Source organism: Rhamphochromis longiceps, linkage group LG13 (genome assembly GCF_057381845.1).
Source record: "Rhamphochromis longiceps isolate RC_006_pf linkage group LG13, R_longiceps_female_GT1.1, whole genome shotgun sequence".
NCBI classification, from domain to species: Eukaryota; Metazoa; Chordata; class Actinopteri; order Cichliformes; family Cichlidae; genus Rhamphochromis; species Rhamphochromis longiceps.
The window spans coordinates 15,350,884-15,376,406 of record NC_140569.1 but is presented as its reverse complement, the minus strand read 5'-3'; the positions used below and the strand labels follow the sequence as shown (position 1 = coordinate 15,376,406).

The following is a 25,523-nucleotide window of genomic DNA, read 5'->3' as shown; positions in this document are numbered from 1 at the left end:
TGGCTCGGTCAGATATCAAGAGTGTCTTGTGCGTCTTTTGATCTGACAAGAGAATCAAACAAAAAGTATAGTAATTTCCTCACCATCTTCTAATCTAAACATGTCTAATTACAGGTACCAAGGTGTATTTGAGTGGATTCATAGCCTACATATTAGAGCACATCTATTGCGCAACAGCCAGGAAATGGGGTGTGCTGTGCAATTGGAGAGACTGAGAACTTTTTTTGTTGTTGTTGCATCACAGAAAAAGTGCTGTGGTGCACCTCATTTCATGAAGCCTTGTGTAGATTGAGTAAGATGAAATAATTAAAGGCTTTAACTTGGATAGCCAGCTATCTGCTCTGCTGCACATGAAGGCAGGAGCATCATAATTAGAAACTAGCCAACACCAAAGGTGTAGGTGGCAAACACATTCGTCAGGACACAGATACTTAGTTATTACCTCTTTGTAGGCATCATTTGATATGGTGGGTTGCCTTCATCTGATGATATAGCCTTGATTGACCATTCTCTGCTTTCACAGCAGGACCTGACGTGTTGAGGCTCCAGTAGTAACTCATTACAGTTGTATGTTTGTTGTAAGTCTTTTTGGGTCTGTGTATTTCTTCCTGTAACAACTGTGTTTAGTGATCCTGGGCCAGGTTAAGCACCGCAGACATCCTTCAAACAACTTTTGCTTTTCAGAAGGGGACAGTTGTTACTTTTCTGTGTACCAGCTACTATATGAAGACTAAATCATTTATTTTTTAACTTTTGCAAGAAACCTCTACAAATCCTACATAAAGCCTCCCCCCCCCTTTTTTTTTTTTTTACTGCAGTAGATTCAAATATAAAAAAGAGGAATATAAAGACTGCGTTAAGATTATCACGTGACATTTAATAAAACAAATATATTCAAATTTTCAATAGATAACATTTCTTATAAAACTTTATATATAACACATTTACAATGCATGCAGCACCATGTCTTTATAATACTGGTGTTGACAGAATGTAATAGCTCATTTAAGTGCCACATCCAGGGAAATATGTACAATACAGTAATTTACTGCAATAACCGTGGCATGAAGTTCCATAAAAAGAGAAACAAAACAGCTCTGCCATTACCAATGACATGCATTGATCTTCCTAATACTTCTGAAATGTCACTTCCTAACTTCCGACTCCTCATCTGCTGAAAGGGAATTGATTCAGTCCATCTTGCACTCTTGTATCCCTCTGGGTGTATCACTTTTCCAGGAATCATGTCTACCCTTTCGGCTGATGTGTTTTTGTCAACAACTTTGGCAGGAAAGAAAGTCTTAGGTGTCTGTGTGCATGTGTGTGTGCATGTGTGTCAGCATCTCTTGTGTATGCAAGTGTTTGTCAGTGTCTGTGACTGAGTTGTGGGTTTTGCTGGGCGTGTGAATGTGCAGGTTTCTCTTTCTGTGTGCGTCCACTCGTTCATGTCAGCGTCTCTGACAGGTGTGTAGGTTCCGGGCTGCAGTCCTGCTGACAGTGTGATCTCGCTCTCCTTTCTCTGGTCGGCAGGCCAGCCCTTCGCCGCAGTCACAACGCTGGAACAGCTCCAAGCCATGGTTGCCTTTCCTGCGGTGGCGCGTACACACCTGGCCCTCTGTCAGAACAGGCTTACAAATGCGAGACCAGAAGTGTCTGGCACAGCAAAGACCCTCGGAGCAGTCTGCAGATCTCAGGCAGGCATCCCCCTCTTGGCCTGAAGATGAGGGGGGGAGAGAACAAAGTGAAAATATGTTACATGGAACAGACCTCCCTGAAAACTTCCTACTGCTGCTACTTGAACCCAACAGATAAGACCAGTGATTTTTAACAGCACACTTACCTTTGACAGCATGAGGCTGGTTGCTATGGGCAGTGGGAGGCTTCTTGGCTCGATGCTCCATGGTACTGTTGTGTGTGTGCCAGCCAGTTGTGAGGGCTACATCTGCGACATCTAAGTCATTTGCCTGGCAAACACCTGAAAAGGTAAAAGAGGAAAATAAATAACTGCATTAAGGGTTTGCAATTAACACTACAGAAAAAAGCCCTTAGTTAATTAAGATATAAATAATAAGTAAAAAGTGAAATTAAAAACAAAAATACAGATACAAGATGACTAAAAGAAAACCAAAAGTCATTACTGATTTGAAATGAGCTCACCGTTGCTGCAGCGGTTTCCTGCACAGCACATCGAGTCCCTTGCGCAACGCTTTCGGTTCTTACGGCAGGGTAGGCAGACGCCTCGAGCATCGTTGCAGAATTCCTCACCTCCGCACTCTTCATCATCCGTGCAAACATTTGAGGTCTATATATGATTAAAAACAAAAATATTATTTCAGGAAGTATATTGCTATGATTTCTGTGACAACGTATACAAGCGAACCACTATTGTGGTGCACAGACTTGACTTTTACGCACGGCTGAGTTAATTACCTGCAAGGTGTCTGCGGGTAATTTGTGTCCCATGCTACCAGAAGGTGATGTTCGAGGACTCGGACTGACACTATCGGTATCTTTAACAATCGGGGCGCCGGGCAGGTTTTTGATCGCGTTGGAGTTCGTCAGGACTGTGCCCGCGTAAACGTCCCCAAGGTATCCAAACAGCGTGAGATACACAGCCAAGAAGCCGCGGACTGAAGGCATCTTCATGATTCCTTTCTTAAATTCTCCGGCAAACACACGATAAGAATGTTCCTTTTGTTTTGAGAAGAAGAGTGACAAAGTCCAAAACGGCCTTGAATCCAGAATCCTAAAGTTTCCAGAGAGTTTCGGAACGATGTTTGGAGGTCTCCTGACTCGCAGTCCTGGGGTGATCTCTCTTTATACATGTGGACCTGTTTGTCTTCCCGCCCCTCGCTGTGCACTACAAAGGCGGAGGGGTGGAATTTCAAACAGAGACCCACTGTACGGAAATGGCCATCTCTGCTCCCTGCACAGGACAACGTTTCAGTGTTTGTGATGATAATGACCTGCAAAGTCTGTCTGAATACCCATCACACAGTGTCGTACACGGGAAATAACCCCACCACCACCAGTCAGTACTTACTCTATCCAGTCAGTATAAAATAAATAAATAAAAACATAAAAAATACAGATGACAAATAATGTTTTCTTTAATATTTTTTCGATGTGTTTTAAAAATATTACTCATAAATTCATCACTCTTTGTTTAAACAATCACTCAACAACATTTGACAAAATAAAAAAATATATTTTAAACACATAAATCACACATCGGGAAGAGTTTTTTTTCTCCATTTTATTGATCACTTATTTTAATTTTCGCAATTACTGTGAAGTTATCAAAATAGGCGGGTAGTATATTTTTCAAACTATTATAGGTATACTTTTAGAAAATAAAAACAATGACGTTTTTCTAAATGTGTAGCACATTTGATTTGCTGTTGACAACTTACCTGCGCATCTTTGTAGAAGCCGTTTGCTTATTCCAGTTTCTATGACATCCTTTGGCTGCCCTTTGGCTGTGTGAATACAGCGATTGAAGTTACTTAAGTCGATTAACTACTTCATTTGATCCCTCTGATTGCAAAGGGGGCAATTATCCCCCAACGTGTGCTTGATTACACCAGTTGCGGACATCAATGTGTAGGATATGCAGACCATTAAGGGGTGTGAAAACTTTGCCGAATTAATGGACTTCCGTGGAGAGGCCTTTCAGGGTTGACTGGCACTTTGAGATTAAAGGGGACTCTGATCTACCCTGCTCTTTGACCCTTTAGGCTCCACCACTTCTAGAAGGAGAAATGTATTTGAGAATATTCAAATTAAGTCTCAATGTTGTTTTTCCACGTGAATCTGCTGATAACCCCACGTCGCAGTAGACTTGTCTCCGTGTTTGTCCTTAAGTTGTTATCTCTCGTCCCTTTCCTGAGAGACGTGAGCTCTTATGATTTATTTATTCACCTTAAACCTTTAGTGACACTGATTTCAAAACTTTTTGCACTCTGTGTGTGAATAGTCAGTTTTCGCTGTGCAAGAAGAGCTCCCTTCAGATGCTGAAGTGCGTAATAAAAAACAAGAACTTAAGTTTCTCCTTGTAGATATTTTAGCACTTGGACGTCATCTGCTGGTCACGGAGCCTTTATCCGAAGTTTGAGTGTGAGAATGTGTCTGCGTATGTAGAATAAGCGATGCGCCATAGACACCTGACAAACACACTAGCACTTTGCGCATTTGAATTGCTGCATATCTTTTGAAGTAGAGCTTTTATCTCCACTTTACTGAATGTCAGTACTGGTAAGGTGAGCTCCTTTGATGCACTTTGATCCCCTTTGATCTTACAGAAGTGTCACCCTGTTGTTATGGCTGAAGCCATTTCGCTGTGCCCCAAACAGATTTGTTGTGCGAACAACACGGAGGCCAGAAAAGCTGAATCATCCGCACTTACCACTAAGTGGATGACATTAAACTCTTGGAGTGATTATTAGATATCTGGGAACTTTAAGCGGTTCACATGAGGCTGAGGCACTTGCGTGAAGGGACGTTTTAGTCTTACCATTAGCTCCCCCTTGTGGCAACTACAGCGAACTCTGCACAGCACAAGTTTGAAAGAACACAGCACACACGACTCAAAAGTATTGTTTTTACTCTATAATTTTAAAAATCGTACACGTGGCACTCTGCAAAATAACTTACAGCAGAAAAATAACAACACAAGGCAAATATCAGGTAACTTTGCAGAAGGCAGTCAATAAAAACTGAAAACCAGTGGTTTGGTAAGATATGACATACATAAGGCTTTGTGAAAACATACCGCCCCACCCTCCCCCGACACAGTAAAACACTTATGGTTTAGAATTAAGATTTCTTCTTGTGTTTAGTTCTCCATCAATAGATTCATATAATATGTATGTTTGGCTTCCTGGGGTGAATGCACATAGGAGAATTTTGCCTTCAGAACTTTCTGCCTAGAAAGGCTTTGCAATACATGTTTAATATCATCAAAAGGATGAATTTTAACTGTTTCTTCAAGCTTTACCACATAGATTTGCTGCCTAGACACAAGCAAACAATGACCGTAAACTACAACGGATAAGAAAGCTTTTGAAAGGCAAACTTCTCCTGCTAGTGGGGTGAAATGTGACTTGAGCTTTTGAGCCAAACAGTGAAAAGAGAATTTGAATCGTGATGAGATATGATTAATGCTGACGTTCTGTCAAAGACTGTCAACAGTGATAAAAATATTTCCATATTTGTATTGGCAAAATATTCATAACTGCAAATCATTCTTGCCGTCTCTAAAAGCTCAAATTTACTGACTGAAACAAGTGATGGATGGTCTTTCTGAGCCATGGTTAATGCTCACTGGTGTTTTGTATCAGGCCAGTAGTGATTGACTTCAAAGGATCACATTAGATATGTGGAGAAAAGCATGTCATTGCAGCTATATCAGGTAGGATAGCTTTTAATCATTTTAAATGTTCCCGTGACATAAATCAAAGGCGTAAGCAGGAAATTTATTTCATATATTTTGTCAGCCATCAAATGACTAGAAATTCTTTGTGGTGATTAATGTATTTATTAGATATAAGAAAGGATGAAAAGCAGCCATCTAAGAGGACACATACGTTTTTGAGGTGTATATGTGTTCATGCAGCATCGAAAAGGTCTTGTGATGTAAATTTTATATGCCATTGACTTAAGGCACTTACATTCCTTTTGACTTCATGTTCTGATTTTTGGACGCAAGAGGTGACGAGCTGGGCGAGAGATCATGGTGATCAAAGTTGAGATTTCACAAAATATAACCTTATTTATTTAGCTTCTTTTTGCCTCTAGGAGACACGTCAAGATTCCCACACGATTATGTTAAGTCAAGATAGTCTTATGATAATGCAAATGTGGTAAATCTGAGTTCCAAATAAACAGAAGGATGATTTTTTTTTTTCCCATGGCTGAACTCAAACTGGTGAAACCTGTTTAAAAACCTCGACAATACCACAAGTGATAAATCATCGATCAAGTTCACAAATTTATACAAGTCTCCAATTTTCTCTAAAGAATGCTGTCAAGTACGTTACAAAGTAATCAAGCACAAAAGAAATCACAATACAAAAACAAAGAACCAGTACTGTCATCTCAACATCGCTTATTATAATTTATCAACAGCACCAAAGACATCAAAACCATGTTCACAGTTATGTCAGTACTATACAGGAGAGGACATCCGGTTTGGGTGGATTCAAGAAGTGACTGAAAAACAAACTGAAGATGGATGTAGGCAGAGAAGCATTCGTATGCATGATTTTTTTTAAAGCCTATTATAGAACAGAAAAGTGTGACCTCGACTTAAGCTTAAAATGAGCTATAACTGTGGATTTTCTCAGTTAATGGTCTTAAGTGCATAAGGACACATTGCTTCATGGAAATACTAGCTGACATTTCACGTGTGCCGGTGTGTGATTCATTAAAATTTTAAGGAGGGCACTTTAAGAGTCACATCTCTTTCCACTGAATGCACTGTGTTTGTGCTTTTCAAGGTAGATTAATCTCACATAAATTGTACTAAGTATTTGATTTCAGCCCGGTAACGTTCATGTGTGACAATAGATCTCGTAAATTCAAATACTATGTACCATTCATATTGTGTTTTTTCAATAAGAAGAAAAATCTGTGACATTCAGATTAGTCGTGAGCACTTGGTACCAGTTGCACTTGCCATCTGTAGTGTGTAGATGTCTACAAAGCATTACAGATTGCAGAAAGCAGCTGCATGTTGATAACCAGGGACCAACTGCAGTATCATCATATCCCCTCCCAGAGTCCACCAAATATTTCACTAACTATAGCGGAAAAATGAATCTATAAAAAAAGAAAAACCAATAACCATCCCCTTCCTCTTTTGAGCGGTTGTCAACATATAGTTCCTTTTTCTAGTCGTCGAAGCAAAACTTCGACAAACTTTAAAACATTCATCCATCCACTAAGCATCTCTTCATGATACATGGGAAAACCTGGCTCCGTTATCAGCCTCTGTTGTATTTGTGTGTGTATGTGTGTGTTTGTATCCCTGCACTTTCTTTGCCTTTTAGACCCAAGTGTAAAACAACACCGGAGAAGTGCTACAGCAGTCCCGTTATAAATGCTTGATCCAGAGCCACAGTGAAATAAAGGCATATCGGTGACCCAGAGGGTTTGCCATCCAACTATTAATCTTCTTTTCCATATCTTCTCTTTCATTTTTAATGCAGTTTTGTTTTTTACAACACAGCCATGTCCTCCATTAATGACCTCCAAACCATTAAAAGCCAACAAAAGAAGAGTTTCTTCTGGTTTCAAGAGAAGAGAAGGACTTCAAAAATCAACGTCCCAGCCGGAGTTGTCATCAGGAGGTGGGTCTTCATTGTCCTCTGGGAAGCTGTCAAAATTACTTGTGTCAACTGCTGATGTGACCTGGTAGAAACACAAAATAATCTTTCACATAAAGAATAAGCAACAACTGAGTGGCTATAAAACAAAACAAAACGGGCACAGCGTGCACTTACATTAGGGATAATAGGTGGTGTCAGTGTCCCCTTCTTCAAACCTTCCCAGTTAAAGCCCTCAAACCATCTAAAAGAAAAAATAGCATTACTTCATCATTGTGCAGCGAGCAAATTAATACAAATGTCTGGACTGAGTAATGCGTTTTCTCACTTGTGCTTTTGGATGTCTTTGACACCGTTTTTCAAGTTTCCCAGTCTTTCAGAAGGATTATCCCTGAAGTAGAAAAAATAATGTATGATTCAGCACGCAGACCACTTAAATGAATTACTATGTATAAATGTCTACAGGCACAAACACTTACCTGCATAGCTTTTTGATTAGGTTGGCAGCATTTTTGGTAATTTTCTTTGGAAACTCAATCATGTCGATTCCTCTCAAGATGATGTTGTAGGTTTTCATAGGATCAGGGCCAGAGAATGGAGGACTACACAACAGAGGCCAACATATTACTTTGAAGTAAAACGTGCTTAAGTGTGGACAATTATGTAATCTGTATAAATTGTGCAATGAGCTGACACATTTTAATTTTCACCAGGTGACTCAACATTTCCAAAAAGTTTTGCACGTATTACCGCAAAATAAGTTTGTTAAGGACAAGCCCGGGCCTGTGAGTACCTGCCAGTTAAGAGCTCAAACATAAGGATTCCTAGAGACCAGTAGTCAGCTGAGATGTCGTGGCCCTTGTTCAGAATGATCTCTGGTGCTACATACTCTGGTGTCCCACAGAAGGTCCACGTTTTCTTCCCAAACCCAATCTTCTTGGCAAAGCCAAAGTCCACCTAAAGAAAACAACGATTTTGTTGTCAGATTGTAATAATCAGGCAAAGAAAAATTTGACTTAAAATCCTTCTCGTGGTATTTTGGTTCCTATCAGATCATGTTCACTCTTATGCATACTAATGGTGGAATGAAAATGGTGGAAATAGTGGCATTGGTGGGTTTGGAGCTGAGCTGAGTAGCTGCTGGCTGCTCTGCCAAAAGAGACAAGCTGGTTTCTCCATGATGAGAAAAGGGAATGTTGGTGTACCTCAAAAAACAAAACCTAGCATAGCCTTAGTTATACTTCTCTTCACACTGTGATTACTCTTGTATTTAAAGCCATTGTGTGGCAGTATTCAAAATGATTTTTGACATTTCACATACATCAGAGAAAGATGGCATTTGTCTTTTCTTGCATCATCTCTCAAAAACACACAAACATCCAAGTTAGAGGTTTCTGTGTTTCCATGTTGATCTCTTACCAGTTTGGCATAACCCCTGTGGTCCAATATAAGGTTCTCTGGTTTAAGGTCTCTGTAGATAATGCCTTTGGAATGCAGGTAAGCAAAAGCCTCAACTACACAGGCTGTGTAAAACCTGGTGGTCGAGTCCTCAAATGAACCCCTGTAAACACAGCAGGACAAAAGAAGATGAAAATTGTAACTTACATCAAATAGTAAAATGTGATACACTTCCTATAATGTAGCTATAAAATCACTAGATATGTTGGTCAAAGCGGGACTCAAATATCATTTTACCAGAATTAACTTAACTGCCACACCTTTCTTTGCCATATAATTGTGTGTGTGTGTGACATTAATCCTTTATGAGTTTACCGATCTCTAAGAATGGTCCACAGTTCTCCGCCTAAACATGCTTCCATCAACATGTAGAGGTATTTGCTGTCCTTGAAGGTTCTGTACAGTCTGAAAACACACAGAAGTGTTTGTTATGACAAACTGCTGTAAAATTCATAACCACACAATTATTATTTGGCAGAAAAAAAAGCAATGAATTCATCTTCTTAACCAAAAATCCTATAATCTATTTTGAACACATGATAATACTGAAATAAAGCAGTCTGTTGTTGGCCAGGGATTTCCTTTGATATAATTCAGTATTTAAACCGTTTGTTAAAATATACACAAATAATTTTAGTAAACCACAATAAACGGTGTACAGCAAAACACTCCCACAGTGTTTAATTGGATTCAAGTGAGGGGACAAACCTCTCCAAACAAAGTGTTTTTTAAATTGTCATGTTGCTAAACGTCTCCCGGGCCACGCATCTCAAGCCTGTGAGTTATCTTGTCATTCAGTATTCCAGCACACAAATTAGCATTCGTCTCTATTAAAACCTTCCTGAACTGTTTGTATCACCTTATCAGCGCTCTCCCACCTTCATGTTTTATAGCCAGTACCAGGGTGCTCCTGGCCACAAGCACACCAATGAAGCTGGACCGAAATTGGCATAAATAAATGTATTTCATCCAACTAAAGATTGCCCTGCCAGTGTTTGTCATGCTCCTTTTCATGTTTTAACTGTGCAGTCTTGTGCCACATCATCAGAAAAATGACTTCTGAAACACTTCCACAGATAGTCTCTGTGCCAAGTCAGAAGTACTTAATAGAAAGCAAATTGTGCGTGCCCTCATTATTCAAGGGTGACTATTGAACCATCTGTTATTGGTAGCACAGTTTCCCTAAATCTCCTAACTACTGCTGCAGCTGTGTTTTGTTAGCCTGCTGATGCTTGTATCACCCATCTTTATTCTTGTTCAGGCAGTTCTTTATTATTGTTAAGCCACGCCATATTACATACAAACCAAGCCAAAATGAGAAAGCCGTGATGATGACAGGCTCTTTTTGTGGCCACGTTCATTAAATAAGTCTTAATAGGGAATGTCATTTTTAATAACTCTTACTTTGATCACCAGAATTAAACATTTAGTAAGATAAGCAAACTTTATTGAGCATTTGAAGGAAGCTAATGTTAAGAAGCTACCTAACAATGAAGTCCGAGTGGGCCTCTTGCATGATGAGCTTTTCTGAGCGAATGTGCTCTTGCTGTCTCGTGTCGACGATGTGCCGCTTCTTGAGGATTTTCATGGCAAATGTTTTGTTCTCATCACTCTTGAGCTGAACCTGCAGTGATAGGGAAAGAGAGAGATTCATATAGCAACGTGTGCAGCTTGTCAGACAAGTCCAGAATATTGATGTTAATGTCACACTGCAGCGCTTCATACCAGCTCAACGCGTCCAAAGCCACCAACCCCCAGAGTGTCGATGATGTTAAAGTCAGCTAGGTTTAGATTGAAGAAAAACGCATTCTCTGCTTCATACCTGTGGGGCCAGGAAAAAGGGGAGGAAAGAACGAAGGGGAACAGGATTAGAGATGAGATGAAGGATGAAAGAAAACATAATCCACTTTCAACAACCTGAGACAAAATATCCGTCTCTCCTTGAGCTCATTTGTTTGCAAATCTTAGAGGATTTAACTCATAGTAATCTATCAAGGATGTTGTTGAGGATGTGGAGTATAAATATGAGCACATGAACAGGATGTTTTTGAGTTTAGTCTTCTGGCAAATTACTTTGACCTCTCTTTGATCACAGACTAACTGTCCCCAGCTTGTCCCCATTCTTTATAGGAAAGAACAAAGATGGGACATCCGTGACACAGGCTACTCACTACTCAGTTGGCTCAGAAGACATGCCTTGGCTCTGCCACTGAACTCCACAACATGCCAGCATGCTGGCAGTAGAGATTGTTTCCACGTGTCCACCCCTTATCCCCAGATGCCCCGTGTCTTCTTTGGTTATTGTTTGATCCAGACAGAGTTTCATCAGCTCAGTTTCTGGATCAGTGGGCTTAGGACAGATCCAAGCCTGGATAGGCCTTTCTGGGTCACTCATAACAGACTATCGCCTCGACGTCAGGCCTCTTCTCTCTCAAAAATATTTCAGCTGTATGTTTATGTAGACAGCGTCTTATCAAAAAACACCTCCACAGAAGACGTGTTTAGATAAGTCAGCAGCCTTCTTTCGCAGAGCTGCAGGGATTAAGATTATTTACAAAAATGTAGGTTAAACACTTTCAGAAAAAACTGTTCCAGGTTTGAATGTAATCAGTAAAATGTCAAATTATGTTTGCTTTATGCCATTCTAGCTTATCTGGCTATTCCAAGTGTTAAAAAACCAACCTAACTGTACTTGTTTCAGATCAGTTACACTGGAAACCTTTTCCCTAAGCTACGCAGCAGTGGACACTTTGGTGGCACGTGTTGGCAGGTTACTGAGCACGATGTTTCTCAGAAACACATCAGGTTACCAGGACACTCATGGTTTATTTGTGTATATGTATACACTATCACTATCATGGGAGATTTGCAGGTTATCCTTTCATCTTTTCTCCCCGACCCTGACCTGGATGCAGGCCCAGAAAACACTCCAAATCCTAAAATAAGTGCTGCTTAAGAAAAGGAGACAAGTAACCAAGATTACATGTTTAGTGTGTGTGGTGCAGTATTGTTAACCCTTTAAAGCCTGAAATAGAAAATAATTGCAGGAAAATTACAAATTTTTCAAAATTAAAGAGTTTATTGAACCATCTGACAAATTTGTTTGAAAAATTATTACATTTTAATTTCAGTATATGAATTTTAATTTGTATTGTAGTTGCTTTTTTATCTGGCTTTTTGAAAAATTGCTTAAAAATGTACAATTTATTTAGGTTTTTCAGGTGGGGGGGATCACTCTGATGATATAGACGTCTCAAAAACCCACAAAAAACTGCACGCATCAAATATGACACACTAGGATGTGTCTGGGTGCAGTTAATTAAGGAGTGTTTTGCAAATTCTGTCAAGATATAGAAGAAATGAGAGTAAGGATATAATTTTACACTTTAGAATTTTACACTTGCTAAAACGGTTGACTAGTAATAGAAACATACAACCAGCAGATGGCAGTGTTGCTTCATTATAAGGAGTCAGTATCAAAGCGCTGACGAACAAAAACTGTGCTATTCACAGCCGAAGCACAAAACGAGCCCCTTTTCTATTAGATAAGCAATGAAAGAATAAATGTCTCTTCTATTCTCTACAGATGATGAACATTTCTTCAAGCGGGTAACAATACAAAACCATTAAGCTACTTTGCAATGTAATGAATAATTTTGTCACAGGCAAAACACAATGTCTCAATCAAGGACACACAGTCTCTGTAGGAATCAATGAATGGTGGAGATATTCACTAAAGCAGCGACACACAATACAGTTTTTTCCAGATAAGCAGAAAACTACACTCGTCTGTCGCTATAACTGAGCCATGATATGCTGGAAACTGGAATATGATACCAGAGAGAAGATCCAGTGAGACTGAAACCATACATCCACCTTAAATAGATGTCTAAACCATGACCTTGAATAAAAGTGAACACAGAGAGCTTAGCAGCATCTGACACAGTTTCCTGGACAGCATATGCATTATGAGGTTGCAATAAGATGTTACTTATAACTGCTAACATGAAAATCCATTACAAGCTCAGCATTACAAAGTGTTCCTATGCAGGTCAAGTAGCACCCCAGTGGGTGATAATCTGTATCACTGAACGAATGAGGTCATAAAAATGATGCAATCCCCGTGTGTCTAAAGTGTGTGTCAGTATTTGTGTGGGAGTGTGTGTACGATTATCCTCATTTACTTTGCCCCAGTTCTTCTTCATCAGACTGACTCAGGGGAGCAGAAAGAGGAGAAGAAAGCACTTCTGACCTTAAACCAGACTTAAATGTCACTTTTATTTATGGGTGATTCCTGTTTATTGAACATCTACACTCCCAAAAGACACAGGACCCACTGAGTCATAGTGGGTCATATTTTCTCATAGATTTTTAGTTATTCAGGGTTTTTTCACCAGAAGGGCCCAAATTGCTGATTAAAGGTAAGTGAAAATAGCTGCTTGAAAGGGCAATTAGAACATTTTAATAGCAAAGAGTGGGGAATAAAACTGGTGCATTTAAATGACGAATATAATTTTAACGACAAGAAGCAGAAGATTATTTTTAGATGATTTTATTCCTTTAAAAATAAAGGGTAAACATAAAGCTTCGGGATATACAGGCAACATAATTTCAGATTTCTCTATAAGACATTTTCTGTTAAGTCTGCATCGCTGGAGAAAATCAGCTTTTTTCTTTTACTTTGTCTTATCTTTAAATTCTCCCCTCACCTCAGAATACATAAAAGTTTTTATGAATGCAGTAGCAGTGTGCAGAATGTAGCATCTCCTTCTCAGAGAAACAAGGCCTTGATCAAAAACAATGTGTGCATATACAGTAGCATGTGACAGGGAGCTAGTCTTTGAAGAAAAGACCTGTCAGCCCCGCAGAGAGCAGCTGTAATTTCCTGTACAGCAACAGCACTACTGAAATATGCTTATCCACTGTGACCAATTAGAGACAGTTTCCATCTCAGAGGGATCCTGACTCAGGCTTTCCTCAACAAGAAGCAAACGTGCTCTGCTGAGTGGGGAGTGCCAGCAAGAGACAACACAGCACGCAGCAGGGAAAGCTGCCCTAATCAGGGTGATGAGACAGATTTGAGAGAGCAGAGAAGGTGAGTGGGTCTAATTTGAGTTAAAGTTCTGGCTCGATGATAAAGTTATAAACATTTGTCATGCAAAAGTACAACTTGTTACTCCTTTGCATAAAATCTAACTTGCTTAAGGAATCTTTTAAGCTGTCTGCAAGTCGCACTGTGTGACATAGACCTAATTAACTCGGGTACCTTATCTAGGTGATAGAATGATAATGTAGAACACTGTAATTCTCTCCTATCTTTTTATTTTGCCACACAAGATGCCGTACCCTTCATGGTGGGTCATTGTAAAGGCTTGGATCGTAAAACCAAGGCTTCTGCTAATACAACACAACAATATTTTGTTGATCATCATTTCATGCTGACAGCCACTGGATATTATGTTATCATATTATCATAGATCTACTGGCAGGCCAAACAATCATCAGTGGAGCCATAAAGTAGATCTGGCCAGGGCCGAAAGCCAGAGGTAGGGCACTATACGCCCCCTGTTATACCCATCGGTTTCTTGTTGCCTCTTTCCAACCCGGGTGGTATGTTTTGCTCTTGACTGCTCTGCTGATAACATGCCACTGACTTGCAAAAGATCACTGGCACTCTCAGCTAGAAATCCACAGCACCGGGCAGACGTCTAGTCTGTTTTGTCACCCTCTTGTTCTCTCTGTCTCTCTAAATCTATCTACATATGGGATAAGCTGTTCCTGCTCTCTGGCTCCCTGTAAACTGTCATTACTGGGTTCTTGTTTCTACTCACCTTGACTCTCAACATAGCGCTGAATCAGTGGGGTATCAGATTATGCCAAGAGATGGCTAAAAGAACCTCTAGATTCCCACCTCAATGCCAAAGTGCCTTCTATAGAGCCATTCTCTTATTCCCATAGTGAAGATAAAGTACATATTAATTCCTCCAGAAATAGAGGTGAAGGTTATAGCACATTCTTTCTGTTTCCCACAGAGTGTTGCATTATTATATAACAGAAGTAACGGCATGAAGCATTAACAGCCGGCCAGCATGTCTCTTTGCAAAACACTGCAGGCGCTAGGCAGTCACATTGAGTATAAATGATTTTTTTCTTTGTCTTACTTGGCTTTGGCATCAGCATCCTCATGGCCTTTGCTGGATACATCCTCCAAACTCCCAATCAGGTGCTTGAATGAACTGAAACACAGACAGTAACAGTTAAAACAGCACCTGGTGAAGAATTTTTGACACTGTTTTGCTTGAAAATCTACAGACAATGCAGGTCTAAGTAACAGAGCATAAGTGTAAGGAACAAAGATACATATATTCTGATTCGTTCTATGAGAATATTTGAATCTGTTACTGTTAGCTTATGTTACAGGGAACAAAGCACCTTATATCTGTATAAGAAGCTGGCACACAGTATGACCAATCTGCCATACACACTCCCAGTTAGTATTAAATATTCATCAGTCTGCTTTTAGAGACAAGCCTCTAAAAATCGCAGACGAGGAGACAGATGAGAAGACACATCTACCCCAAAGAGGTGTAAAACAGTGTGATAGCAGATGGTGGGTGAGAGAGATTTTTGAGACAAAAGTAGACGCTTTGCATGAATATTTAGAGAATAAATAAAAAATTTAAAATGCACTGTGTTGAGTGATAAAGAAATCATTTGATATTATGCAAGGTAAAACTCCTCCCATGACAATATTTTATATCTTTTTCAGTACTAAATAAATCCGTTATGTGATTTAGGTGATAGAAGCAGAGCAACAACATATTTTTATTCCTCTGTATTTCTAATTATGATAAGAAGAAAAGTGCAAATTCTGAAAGTTAAAGAATAAGTTAGAGCATATTAGATGGATCTACAGAACAATAAGCTTCACAGCATAATAACTTGCTGAAATAAAATCCTCCAAATTTCTTGAGAGGTTTGGTACATGAAAAATAACTCCCGTGTTTCGCCTCATTTCTCCCTGAAGTATGGGTTTCTATGCAAAATAACGATTCCAAACATCCTGGAAGAACAACTAGCTGACACTTTTCAAGCAGGGCTCATCAAGCTGTCAGCTAGAAGATGCACTGCATCTGGTGTTTTCTCCTGTTGAGACCATAATGCCTGCTAGCTAGGGCTGTTTCTGAGCTGAGCTTTTCTCTAAATTTTTTGCTGCTTACAGTGTCTATTGGACTGAGCCAGTAAATCCCTGCTGCTTCTTTTTTTTATTCTCTCTCGCTTTCCCACGGCTCCTGTAATTATCCTTATTTTACCTCTTAGCGTGCACACTGTTTGATTTCTAAGCGTCATACATGCACGGCTATCAAGAAAATAAACAGAAGGGCACAGAATACCAAAAGATTCAAAACCAGCCTGATTGAGGGACACAAACACACACACTGAACCACTTTTGTTGTGGGCCGTGGCAGCATTAGCTGCTTGCATGAAAGGCAGCAGTAATCACCTGCACTGGATGACTCACTCACTATCCCCTCTGCTAGCTTTGAGGATGGCCCATTTGTGCCTGCTGTGTTCCCTAAGGCAACAGGGAGCCCCTTGGAAAGCTGATACCATTTCCTCTCCCCACACAGCCTGTCTCTTTTTAATGCAAGAGACAGCGATGCTACTAGACAGGCTGTTTCCTTACAAAGTAAGCGGTTATGAACTTTTTAAGATATACAATAGCTTAATCTTATTATTAAACATTATAAACACTGTAATTAAATGTCAAATTGCATTATTGCAACTGGGGGAAAATAGCAAATGTTTGAGCTCAGACAAACATAGTTGTGCTGTGGGGTGATTAGGTAAAAATCAGTGGAGAAAATAGCAGCTGTTAGTCATTCCTGCATCTAGCATATATTTAAATTCTTGGATTCTGGACACGTTACACCTGATTTTCCAGCATAACTGAACAAAGCAAATGCAAATAAGTTAATTTCTTTGTTCTGTGTGTGGAAAATATTTACATGACAATCAAGCTGAGCCCTGAACATAGAAACTGAACAGGCTTAGATGATGGCGTGATTACATTTTTGTAACTTTTATCATCTCTAAAATTTAATGTAGAGCAGAACTATTTAACATCGGCTGACATGCAGTGCCTGTAGAGACTAAAATCGTACATTTTGGATTGCAGTGTAATGCAATAAAACAAGAAAGGAAGACTCATGAAGTTAGCAATCTTAAGCAATAATATTTGTATTACAGAATACAAATGCTTGCATTATGTAACACCAGCTAACATAAACTGGTCATACCAAACCAAATATGGCTGCAACAGCACACCCTCTGAATATATTAAAGTTTGTAAATGTATAATTTAATGTTTGTCGTTTAAATCCACCTTTTAAGCTCTAAAATATAAAAGAGATACCAATTAGGCTGACTCATGACCTAGTATAGGACCTTTTTACACATTTATTGAATTTATTGAATTTTGGAAAGCCTTGATGTTTTGAGCCAAACACCAACTAAATGTGTCGTGGCCACTTGTAAAGGTTGATACGCTAGTTAACTTGAGTCATGACCCAATACACAACCTCCTTCTCAAATTTATTGAATTGTGCATAATGCACCAGAAACACAACCATAAATGTTGATGACGATGTCAGCCGCTTACGGTTACGTCAATTGGCACTGCAAAGATTCATTGCAATCTAAAGTCTAAATCAGTGGTTCTTAACCTTGTTGGAGGTACCGAACCCCACCAGCTTCATATGCGCATTCACTGAACCCCTCTTTACTGAAAATAAAATGTGATTTTTTTTACTGGTGCACAAAATGAGCTATGCATGTCATGGTGGAGGCTCTGCCAAACCCCTGAGACCGACTCACTGAACCCCTAGGGTTCGATCGAACCCAGGTTAAGAACCACTGGTCTAAATCAAGCGTACGTCTGCCGTGGTCACTCACAAATGAGGAGAAGTGGCCTCAGATTGATGTTTCAGCAAAATCAAAATTTGTAGGTTTGTTTCATTGCTGCTTCCATTTTTTTATGTAAATGAGTACAGACGGTGTAGAAAAGTCACTAGTTCCCTTGAGGATTGATTTTATTGATACTCACTCTCGATCGATGACTAGACAGGTGACTGCGCCCGCAGCAATGACACTGGCTGTCCTGATGTCCTCCCTGGAGAAAATGAACACACAACACAATCAGGCACAACTTCAAAACTAAAACTTTGATCAAATCCTAAAAAAGTGTGTTGCAGTTATAAAATAATATTTTCATTCATTTTAAAGACCATATCATGGAGGTGATTGAAATCTGTCATATCACTTCATATGCAAACTTGACACATAATAAAAATACATTAAATTCACTGTCAGGAAACATATCACTGCAGAATTTGCATTACTCTATATCATATTTGACATCAAGCTCATCTTCCTCTGATGACAGTCCTTCTTCGGACGAGTCACCCCAGTCGCACGAATCCTCTGAGTCCGTATCCCAAGACTCCATCCTTTACTGTGAAAATTCTTTTCCACACCGAGCCCCACAGGGATTAGCTCTAAATCTGAACCAGTGCACTGCCCAGGGCACCCCCCTAACAAAGGACACCTGTGTAGTAATTCTGTAAAAGTTTCCAATTTGAGGATAGTGTTATCCACTTCAGTACAAACTAAAAAATGTAAACCAGATGAAAAATTCTTCGGGTGGTTTCCCATAAGCAGATTAGTTCAAACTGTATCCATAAGTAAAAAAAGTAATAAAATAAAATAGAAAGAAGATTTGAAGATTTGGTTATAAGATTGTTATAATATCCCAGAAGGGAGCAAATCAAAAGCCAAAAACTGTCTACTTTCTAGATTTAAAAAGAGTCGATTCATTTTAGCTGGGGCACTAACAGAAGCTAGCCTGGGACAAACACTGTCTGTGCCTGGTCTGAACTCAAAGACATATGGCAACCTATTTCAATGAAGTGAGGTGACAATTCCTCCTCGTGCCATGTGAACTCCCACTGCTGCCTTCCCTCGTCCAAACTCACACATCCACAACCCCCCCTCGCCCAACACACATGCTCACGCACATGTTCACACACACTCTGCCTCGCTCTTGCTGCTGACCCATCTGAATAAAGGTCACAGCTGGTGGAAGAACAAAAAAACACTGAAAGGTGAGGACTACAGAGGAGAAGGGAGGCTAGGGATATATTAACAGACGAGAACTGAGGCTCTCAAGCTAGCTGTGTTACAGAATTTCATTCACCTCTGTTAAGCTCCAAGGACCTCCATCCATGCTCTTAATGCAATACCCTGGCCAACACTTCTCCACCTGTTCTCCTGCTTGCCCCCAACACTTTTCAAAACAATTGACATAGACATACTTGCAGTATTAGCAAGCAGTTTAATGGGTAAAAGAATAGTGGTCTGTAACTCAAACCGCCAATGATTTGAAAACCTTGAAAGTATAATTATTTTCTTCTTCTTCTTCTGTCTGCTCCCTTTAAGGGGTCACCACAGTGGATCATCTGCCACCTCCCCCTATCCCTAGCATCCTCTTCTATCACACCAACCCTCTGCATGTCCTCCTTCATCACATCCATGTATTTCCTGTTTTCTTCCTGCTTGGCACCTCCATATTCAACGAACTTTGTCCATTATATCCAACTTTGTCTTTAAAACATTTGATCTTTCTGTCATAGTGCTACAAAGATTGATGCTAATATTAAACATGACCAAAGTTTCAAATAATGAGGTCAGCGTCTGTGCAAGTAGTCCCTGTGAGCAAGCTCCAGCTTCAAACTTGTCTAAACACAGTTTCTGAACATGTATCCTTAGTATGGCTTTCTCAGTGCTCTCTGCTCTACCTTAGAACACAAAAGCCCCACCCACCTAGTGTTCAAACCTTCTGTTTGAGAAGACGAGCCAATCACAAGCAGTTTAACAAGAGCATGAGCAAAAATGAAGAGAAACCTGAGTGGATGAAGTCAAGGTAAGATAAATGAGGTCAACTCATTAGAATTACACACAATTCAGCAGTTATAACGAGCAACTGTACACAATGTTTTACAAAGGCTTGTCTCATAAAAGGAAGTGTACAATGTATGCGTCATTCACTAACCATGGTGATACAACGAAACAACATAACGCCACGGGCTATATTAAAAAAAAGTGTTTATGTAAGCATGAATCATCCTTCAGAGACCTCAAGGGTTTCATATTAGACGAAGCATTTTACACCTGTCCCCTGCTGCTCGACTATAGCTGAGGAAAACAACTTTGTGCGCCATGGTAGTGATACTGGCAATGTTCTATTTGAAACACAATCCCTAAACAATATCTGTCAGTGTGATTCACACTGCTGAGCCTAAGCTGAGCCTAAGCCAAAGATGGCTCAGTACTTGTTAATTGTGGCACAAGAAGAAATGCACTGGAAAGCAGCCACACACACACATTTCCACAAGTAGTGTCACACTAAAAGCAGCTGCATGCTGTGTCTGGAATGTCCTTTGGACTTACACAAGAGCCTGTGGTGTTGATTTCCAGTAGACAGTTGAAATGAACATGGTAATTGGACAGTGATCTGGTGTCCTGGGAAAGGGGTTATGAAAATAATTTATGGTTGGAGGCATAGAGTGGGGCAGTAGCTATGGGCAGGGTGGGGGAGAATAAAAGCCAGGTTAAGACTGGGTCAAGAATTAGAGGTGACTGTGGAGGATGCAGGCACTGGTTTGTGCTTAACCCTGCAACACCAAATGTTCCAAGTAAGACCTCTACAACATCAGTGTGTGTGTGTTTCTTTTAGTGAAAAACCTGAATAAATGTTTAAACAATAAATTGCACAAAAATACATGTAGTAAAAATGACTTAAATTAAAAGTCATACATGCAGAATAAAATTTAATGCCTTCTCTAAAAGAAAAAAAAAAAACACTGTCAGAATGTTCAATAAACACTCCAGATTCATAAAATGAGAATTTTGTGACAATTATTTAATGGTTCAGGCTTTAATTTCTGTGGCTGAGGTATTTTTTGAGATATATTTATATATCTATTTTAATTCAATTCAATTTTATTTTATTTATACAGTGCCAAATCAGTCGCCTCAAGGCGCTTTATATTGTGCAGTACATCCTACAATAATAGATACAGAGAAAAACCCAGCAATCATATGACCCCCTATGAGCGACATATTTTAAACTAATATATATATATATATATATATATATATATATATATATATATGTGTGTGTGTGTGTGTGTGTGTGTGTGTGTGTGTGTGTGTGTGTGTGTGTCTATTAAAGTTAAAAAATAGATTTTATTCGAATAATAAAAAGTCTCACTGTGATTAAAGTAGCAACTTCTTTTGCAGAGGAGTCAGGCAGAACAAGTGGCAGGCCAAATACAGCATCTATTTATCCACATACCTCTAATCTGGGGAGAGCAATCTAAGCAGAGATACCTAGACCTCTCTCTCCCCTGCCACCACCTCCAGTTTTTCAGGGGTGTTCCCTGGTGGGTGTGGTCCTGGGGCTTTGACATGCATGAAACACATCACCTTGGAGGCATCCAGGAGGCATCCCAGCCAGGTGCCTAAACCACTTCAGTTGGTTCTTTTGATGTGAAAAGTGTCTCTACCCGAAAGATCAAGCTTGTCACCCTGGAGCAAGTTCCAAAGGGTGTCTGCCAATTATATTGTTAAATCTTATTCTTTTGGTCACCTCCTGCAGTCCATAGTCATAAGTGAGGGGAGGAACGTGGATTGATAAATAAATTGTCAGCCTTTCCTTTGCGCTCAGCTCCCTCTTTACCACAACAGCTGTCTGTACCGATTTAAATTAAAAAGAAACACAAAATCACACAAATACCTGTATCAGTGGTCAGACAGAACATTGTGAATAAATCGAAACATATACATATGAATGTGTCTGCTTCCAAATCAACAACAAATACTGGGCAGAACAAATGCCTGGTTGTATGCCGGGTGTCTCTTTTGATGACTTAAAAATGCTAAATTTAACCTGGATTAAGAAAAAGTTGTAAGTCACTTGCATCTTAAAACATAGTGTGTGTGAAACTCCAAAAGCAATTTTCATTATTCAACACTAAATGAGTCCCACAGTATCTGTGCAGCTACAGTACTTCCCATTAAGTACAAATTGCATAACAAAGACTATACCTACTTTCAATGCATGCCACAACTTTTACATTCATGAATATATTTTCCTAGTATTCCAGGACGCTGCTCCTCAGTTATTGAAATCAAAATATTTCTCTGAAACACTTCCTTATTGGTGCATGAATTGTCTCCTTTGAAGTTATATTTCAGTCATGGGCTACAGTATTCTGTTATTAAAAAAAAAAACACGGACCACACACCCCATGTTTGATTATTTTAACAAAGATAATGTGGGAAGTCTCAGATGTCTGAGCTTGCCATAAACACACTCAGAGCTTGTGTTTCTCATACAGAGCATTTATTTTTGAGGCCTGTGCAAAAATAAACCTTTTGTGGTTGGCCTTCTATTTATTATTTCACACTGTCAAATCTCTGCTTGGACACACAGTTTGCCAGACTGGCACATTCTTAAATATTTAGTCATTTTGTTGTCAGTGCAGTGCAGTGCAGGGATCCAGCAGCAACTGAGTGCTTCCTTACCTACACCCAGAACAAAATCTGTGGCCTGTGGGAAATAACAAAAGAAGCAGTACTATTTTTTTTTCTTCGTATCTGCACTGCTACACAACAAAGGGATTTTCCTCCCTAAAATAATGATTTAGAAATAAAAGCAACATGGGATTTGCTTTGATAAAGTGCTTCTGAAGCAGCAGCTACAAAAAAAGTATATAGTATAGTTACCAAAATGTGAAAAATTTGAGAGAACGTAGACAAAGCAATGTAAAATATTCAGAATTGTAGTTAATACTAAATGAATGATAGAAGCTAAAGCGGTGACTCGGGGGAAATCTATTAATAGAATGAGGCTTGGAGTGAAGGGAAAGTGATGATTTTGTGCAATAGTGGCAACATATCCACACTATTACAAACTCTCACAGTGAATTATCAGAGCGCTATTGTTGGTCTGAAGGTGTTCTGACACCGATACCAATCAAACTTCTCCCAGTTACATCAGACTTCTTTTTTTAAATAGCACCTTCAGCTGGAACATTCCCACAACCATACCCACACAAAATACACTCAGGAGTTGGAGGTCAGGTCACACATTGTCTATGCAGGTGATGGTCCAACTCCTCCAATGAAAGTTAACACATCACAGTGACATGAGGAATGTGATATCAGATATGTTCTCCTTAAGTACAAACAACATATCACCCTCGAAGTGCGTCTCTTCCCGGAACATCCATCACTGCGAAGAGGTACATATATATTGTAGTCATTCAGGGCCTATAGATGTGCAAGCCCCTTAGAGAATAATTTGATATTTGTTCTACTGCCTTAACGTATACACATCTCACGCCAGCACTCACACAAGCTCTCGCAAACCATTATAGCTGGCAGGGGAACTGACTTTGATTTGTAAATATGTTGTTCTCACAGATCAAAGGCAACGTCTTCAGATGGACAGAGTAGCCTTTGAGTATAGGCTATTGAGTTTCATGAGCAAGGACATGCACAGTTAACTCCTAATTAGAAAGATTAGAAAGCCCAGCAGAAGAGCCCTCTGATCAAAAGCCTAGTTCCAAGATGGCTAGCATCTCCATCATTTCAATTCGCGAGACACCCTTGACCATCAAAGGTATAGTCAAATAAGCTTCTCCAGCTCAAGACACTCTAAGACAAAAGGTGTTTATAACAAGAGACAGTGAGCCGGAGATAGCAGTTTGTTGAACAAAAGTGTTTCTCTTGATTAAACAAAGCACAAGATGCTCTTAAGCATGCTTTGAAGAGCTTTCAAAACTGCACAACATTTCAAAGTATATTGTGATAACCACTGACTATTTATCCTGCTGTATAGTCCATGTGCAAAACCCTCACTCCCAACAAATGAGTGATATGAGTAATGAATCATGGATAATATTAATGCTAAGCATATGCTGCACTTCAATTAAATCCTGTTAAATTAATTTAAAGTTACATCAACAGTCACCTCAAGGTGCTTTATATTGTAAAGTAAAGACCCTATAATAATAGAGAGAAAACCCCAACAATCAGACAGCTCCCTATGAGCAAGCACTTGGTGACAGTGGTGTCACGGCCAGCGGGGGCAGACCGTGTGGAGAGTGTGTGTGGTGGACCCAGGCGCGAACACAGGCGAGGAGACGGGAGTGAACTTAAACTGAAAGCGAGCCTTTATTTGGGCTGATGCAGAATGGAGTAGACAAAACATAACAGGGAGAGACTGCAACTAACCAAAAACCTAAACTGGAAAAACACTAACCTGACTGAAAGGAAAAACTATGACCACCGTGAACAGAACGCTGTGCAGATGCATGGAAACTGTGAACCAAATGGCGTGACGAAAACAGACATGAACATGACCTGCACGGAACCTCATCATGCGGCTGCATGAAAAACAACATAAACCAAATGGCAAACATGAACTGCACAGACTCCTGAAAAACACCTAACTTGACCAGAGGGGAGGTACACAGACGACACGACAACGAACAAAGGAAGACTGAGGACTTAAATACACACATGAGGTGATCAGGGGAAGTGGAGACACATGAGAACACACAGGGGAGAGTAACACTAACTACAATGAACAAAGAACACCAGACTCTTACAAAATAAAACAGGAAACACGGAGACATAGACATGGAGATAAAACATGACATGAACTTAACATAACCACATAGACATGAAACATAGACGCAGGAACCACGGAGACTGAGTACAGGCAGAGATGACAGAAATAACTAAGAAATAAGGTCTGAACAGCAACCTAGAATTTAACTAGATTGAAAATGAATACAAAAAAATAAATAAAACTCAAACACTGGGTCACACGACCCAGTACCGTGACAAGTGGGAAGGAAAAACTTCCTTTTAAAAGGAAAAACTCTCCAACAGAACCAGGATCAGGCAAGCGAAGCCATTGACTGCGACTGTTTGGGGTTGAGGCGAGGAGACGGGACAAAAGACACGCTGTGCCAGAGACCCAGAGATTAATAATAACTAATTATTAAATGGTGAAAATCATCAGGGTGATTAAACTTTTTTTTTCCATTACATAATTTTAGCAGCACTTAAAAGAAGTCGCCGAATTCCTCAAAATCAGAATAGCTGCTACATTCATGATGTGTTAGAGCTTTGTGTTTGATTCTTACTCAACAAACAGCACTTTTAGCTTTAATGCATGTGCGTAAAACATTAAAAAATGTCTACTTCAAAACAACAACAGACGTGTCCCTCCCCTAAGAAATCAAGCTTTCCATGCCTAACATGTCCCACATGCATTTTAATGCTCTGTCATCTTTTATCTTTTAGTCATTAGCTTTTACATTTAGGGAAAGCCCAACCATCTGTGCAATTCAAGCTGCTGTCTGAATATCATCCAGCAGCCAGTGTTCTCAAAGTGCAGCCTGGAGGCCAATGACAACCCTTGTTAACTTGTTATATGTCTAAAAGAAAAGACTTTTCATTTAAATTTAAGTTTACATTAATTTATTCACAGGTCATGTGATACTTTGATAAAGCACGGGATCAAGGCATCTTCAATTTTAACTCCTCTGTTCTAGCCACGATAGAAACAAATGACAAATGTGTGCAGTCAGGAAAACCCCCTTA

The 25,523-nt window shown here is 39.6% G+C and overlaps 2 protein-coding genes across 4 annotated transcripts in view; both read right to left on the bottom strand.

The window, feature by feature from the left end:
• Positions 1-863: 863 nt before the first annotated feature.
• LOC146655539 (dickkopf-related protein 1-like) lies at positions 864-2,816 on the bottom strand. The gene is made up of 4 exons (XM_085427586.1): positions 2,431-2,816; positions 2,158-2,302; positions 1,841-1,975; positions 864-1,714 (listed from the first exon to the last, which is right to left on the bottom strand). Exons 1-4 carry the CDS (start codon positions 2,644-2,646, stop codon positions 1,449-1,451), a joined length of 762 nt encoding a protein of 253 aa, XP_085283712.1. The 5' UTR covers positions 2,647-2,816; the 3' UTR covers positions 864-1,448.
• Positions 2,817-4,603: 1,787 nt separating this feature from the next.
• Positions 4,604-25,523, bottom strand: part of LOC146655538 (cGMP-dependent protein kinase 1) — a 100,508-nt gene continuing 79,588 nt past the window's right edge. For all 3 annotated transcript variants that reach the window (XM_085427950.1, XM_085427951.1, XM_085427949.1), the window contains exons 8-18: positions 17,890-17,955; positions 14,945-15,019; positions 10,509-10,605; positions 10,268-10,407; positions 9,099-9,188; positions 8,745-8,886; positions 8,119-8,282; positions 7,805-7,927; positions 7,654-7,716; positions 7,503-7,569; positions 4,604-7,410 (exon numbers count right to left, since the gene is read on the bottom strand). In XM_085427950.1, coding sequence (XP_085284076.1) covers positions 7,312-7,410; positions 7,503-7,569; positions 7,654-7,716; positions 7,805-7,927; positions 8,119-8,282; positions 8,745-8,886; positions 9,099-9,188; positions 10,268-10,407; positions 10,509-10,605; positions 14,945-15,019; positions 17,890-17,955 — 1,126 coding nt within the window. In that variant the 3' untranslated portion in view covers positions 4,604-7,311. The remainder of the gene's footprint in view (positions 7,411-7,502; positions 7,570-7,653; positions 7,717-7,804; positions 7,928-8,118; positions 8,283-8,744; positions 8,887-9,098; positions 9,189-10,267; positions 10,408-10,508; positions 10,606-14,944; positions 15,020-17,889; positions 17,956-25,523) is intronic.

Coding starts and splice junctions, on each gene's coding strand:
- LOC146655539 (XM_085427586.1), bottom strand. CDS start 2,646: ATGAAGATGCCTTCAGTCCGCGGCTTCTTGGCTGTGTATCTCACGCTG. Junction 2,303..2,430: donor TACCCGCAGACACCTTGCAG/GTAATTAACTCA, acceptor AATCATATATAG/ACCTCAAATGTTTGCACGGA. Junction 1,976..2,157: donor AGGAAACCGCTGCAGCAACG/GTGAGCTCATTT, acceptor TTACCTTTTCAG/GTGTTTGCCAGGCAAATGAC.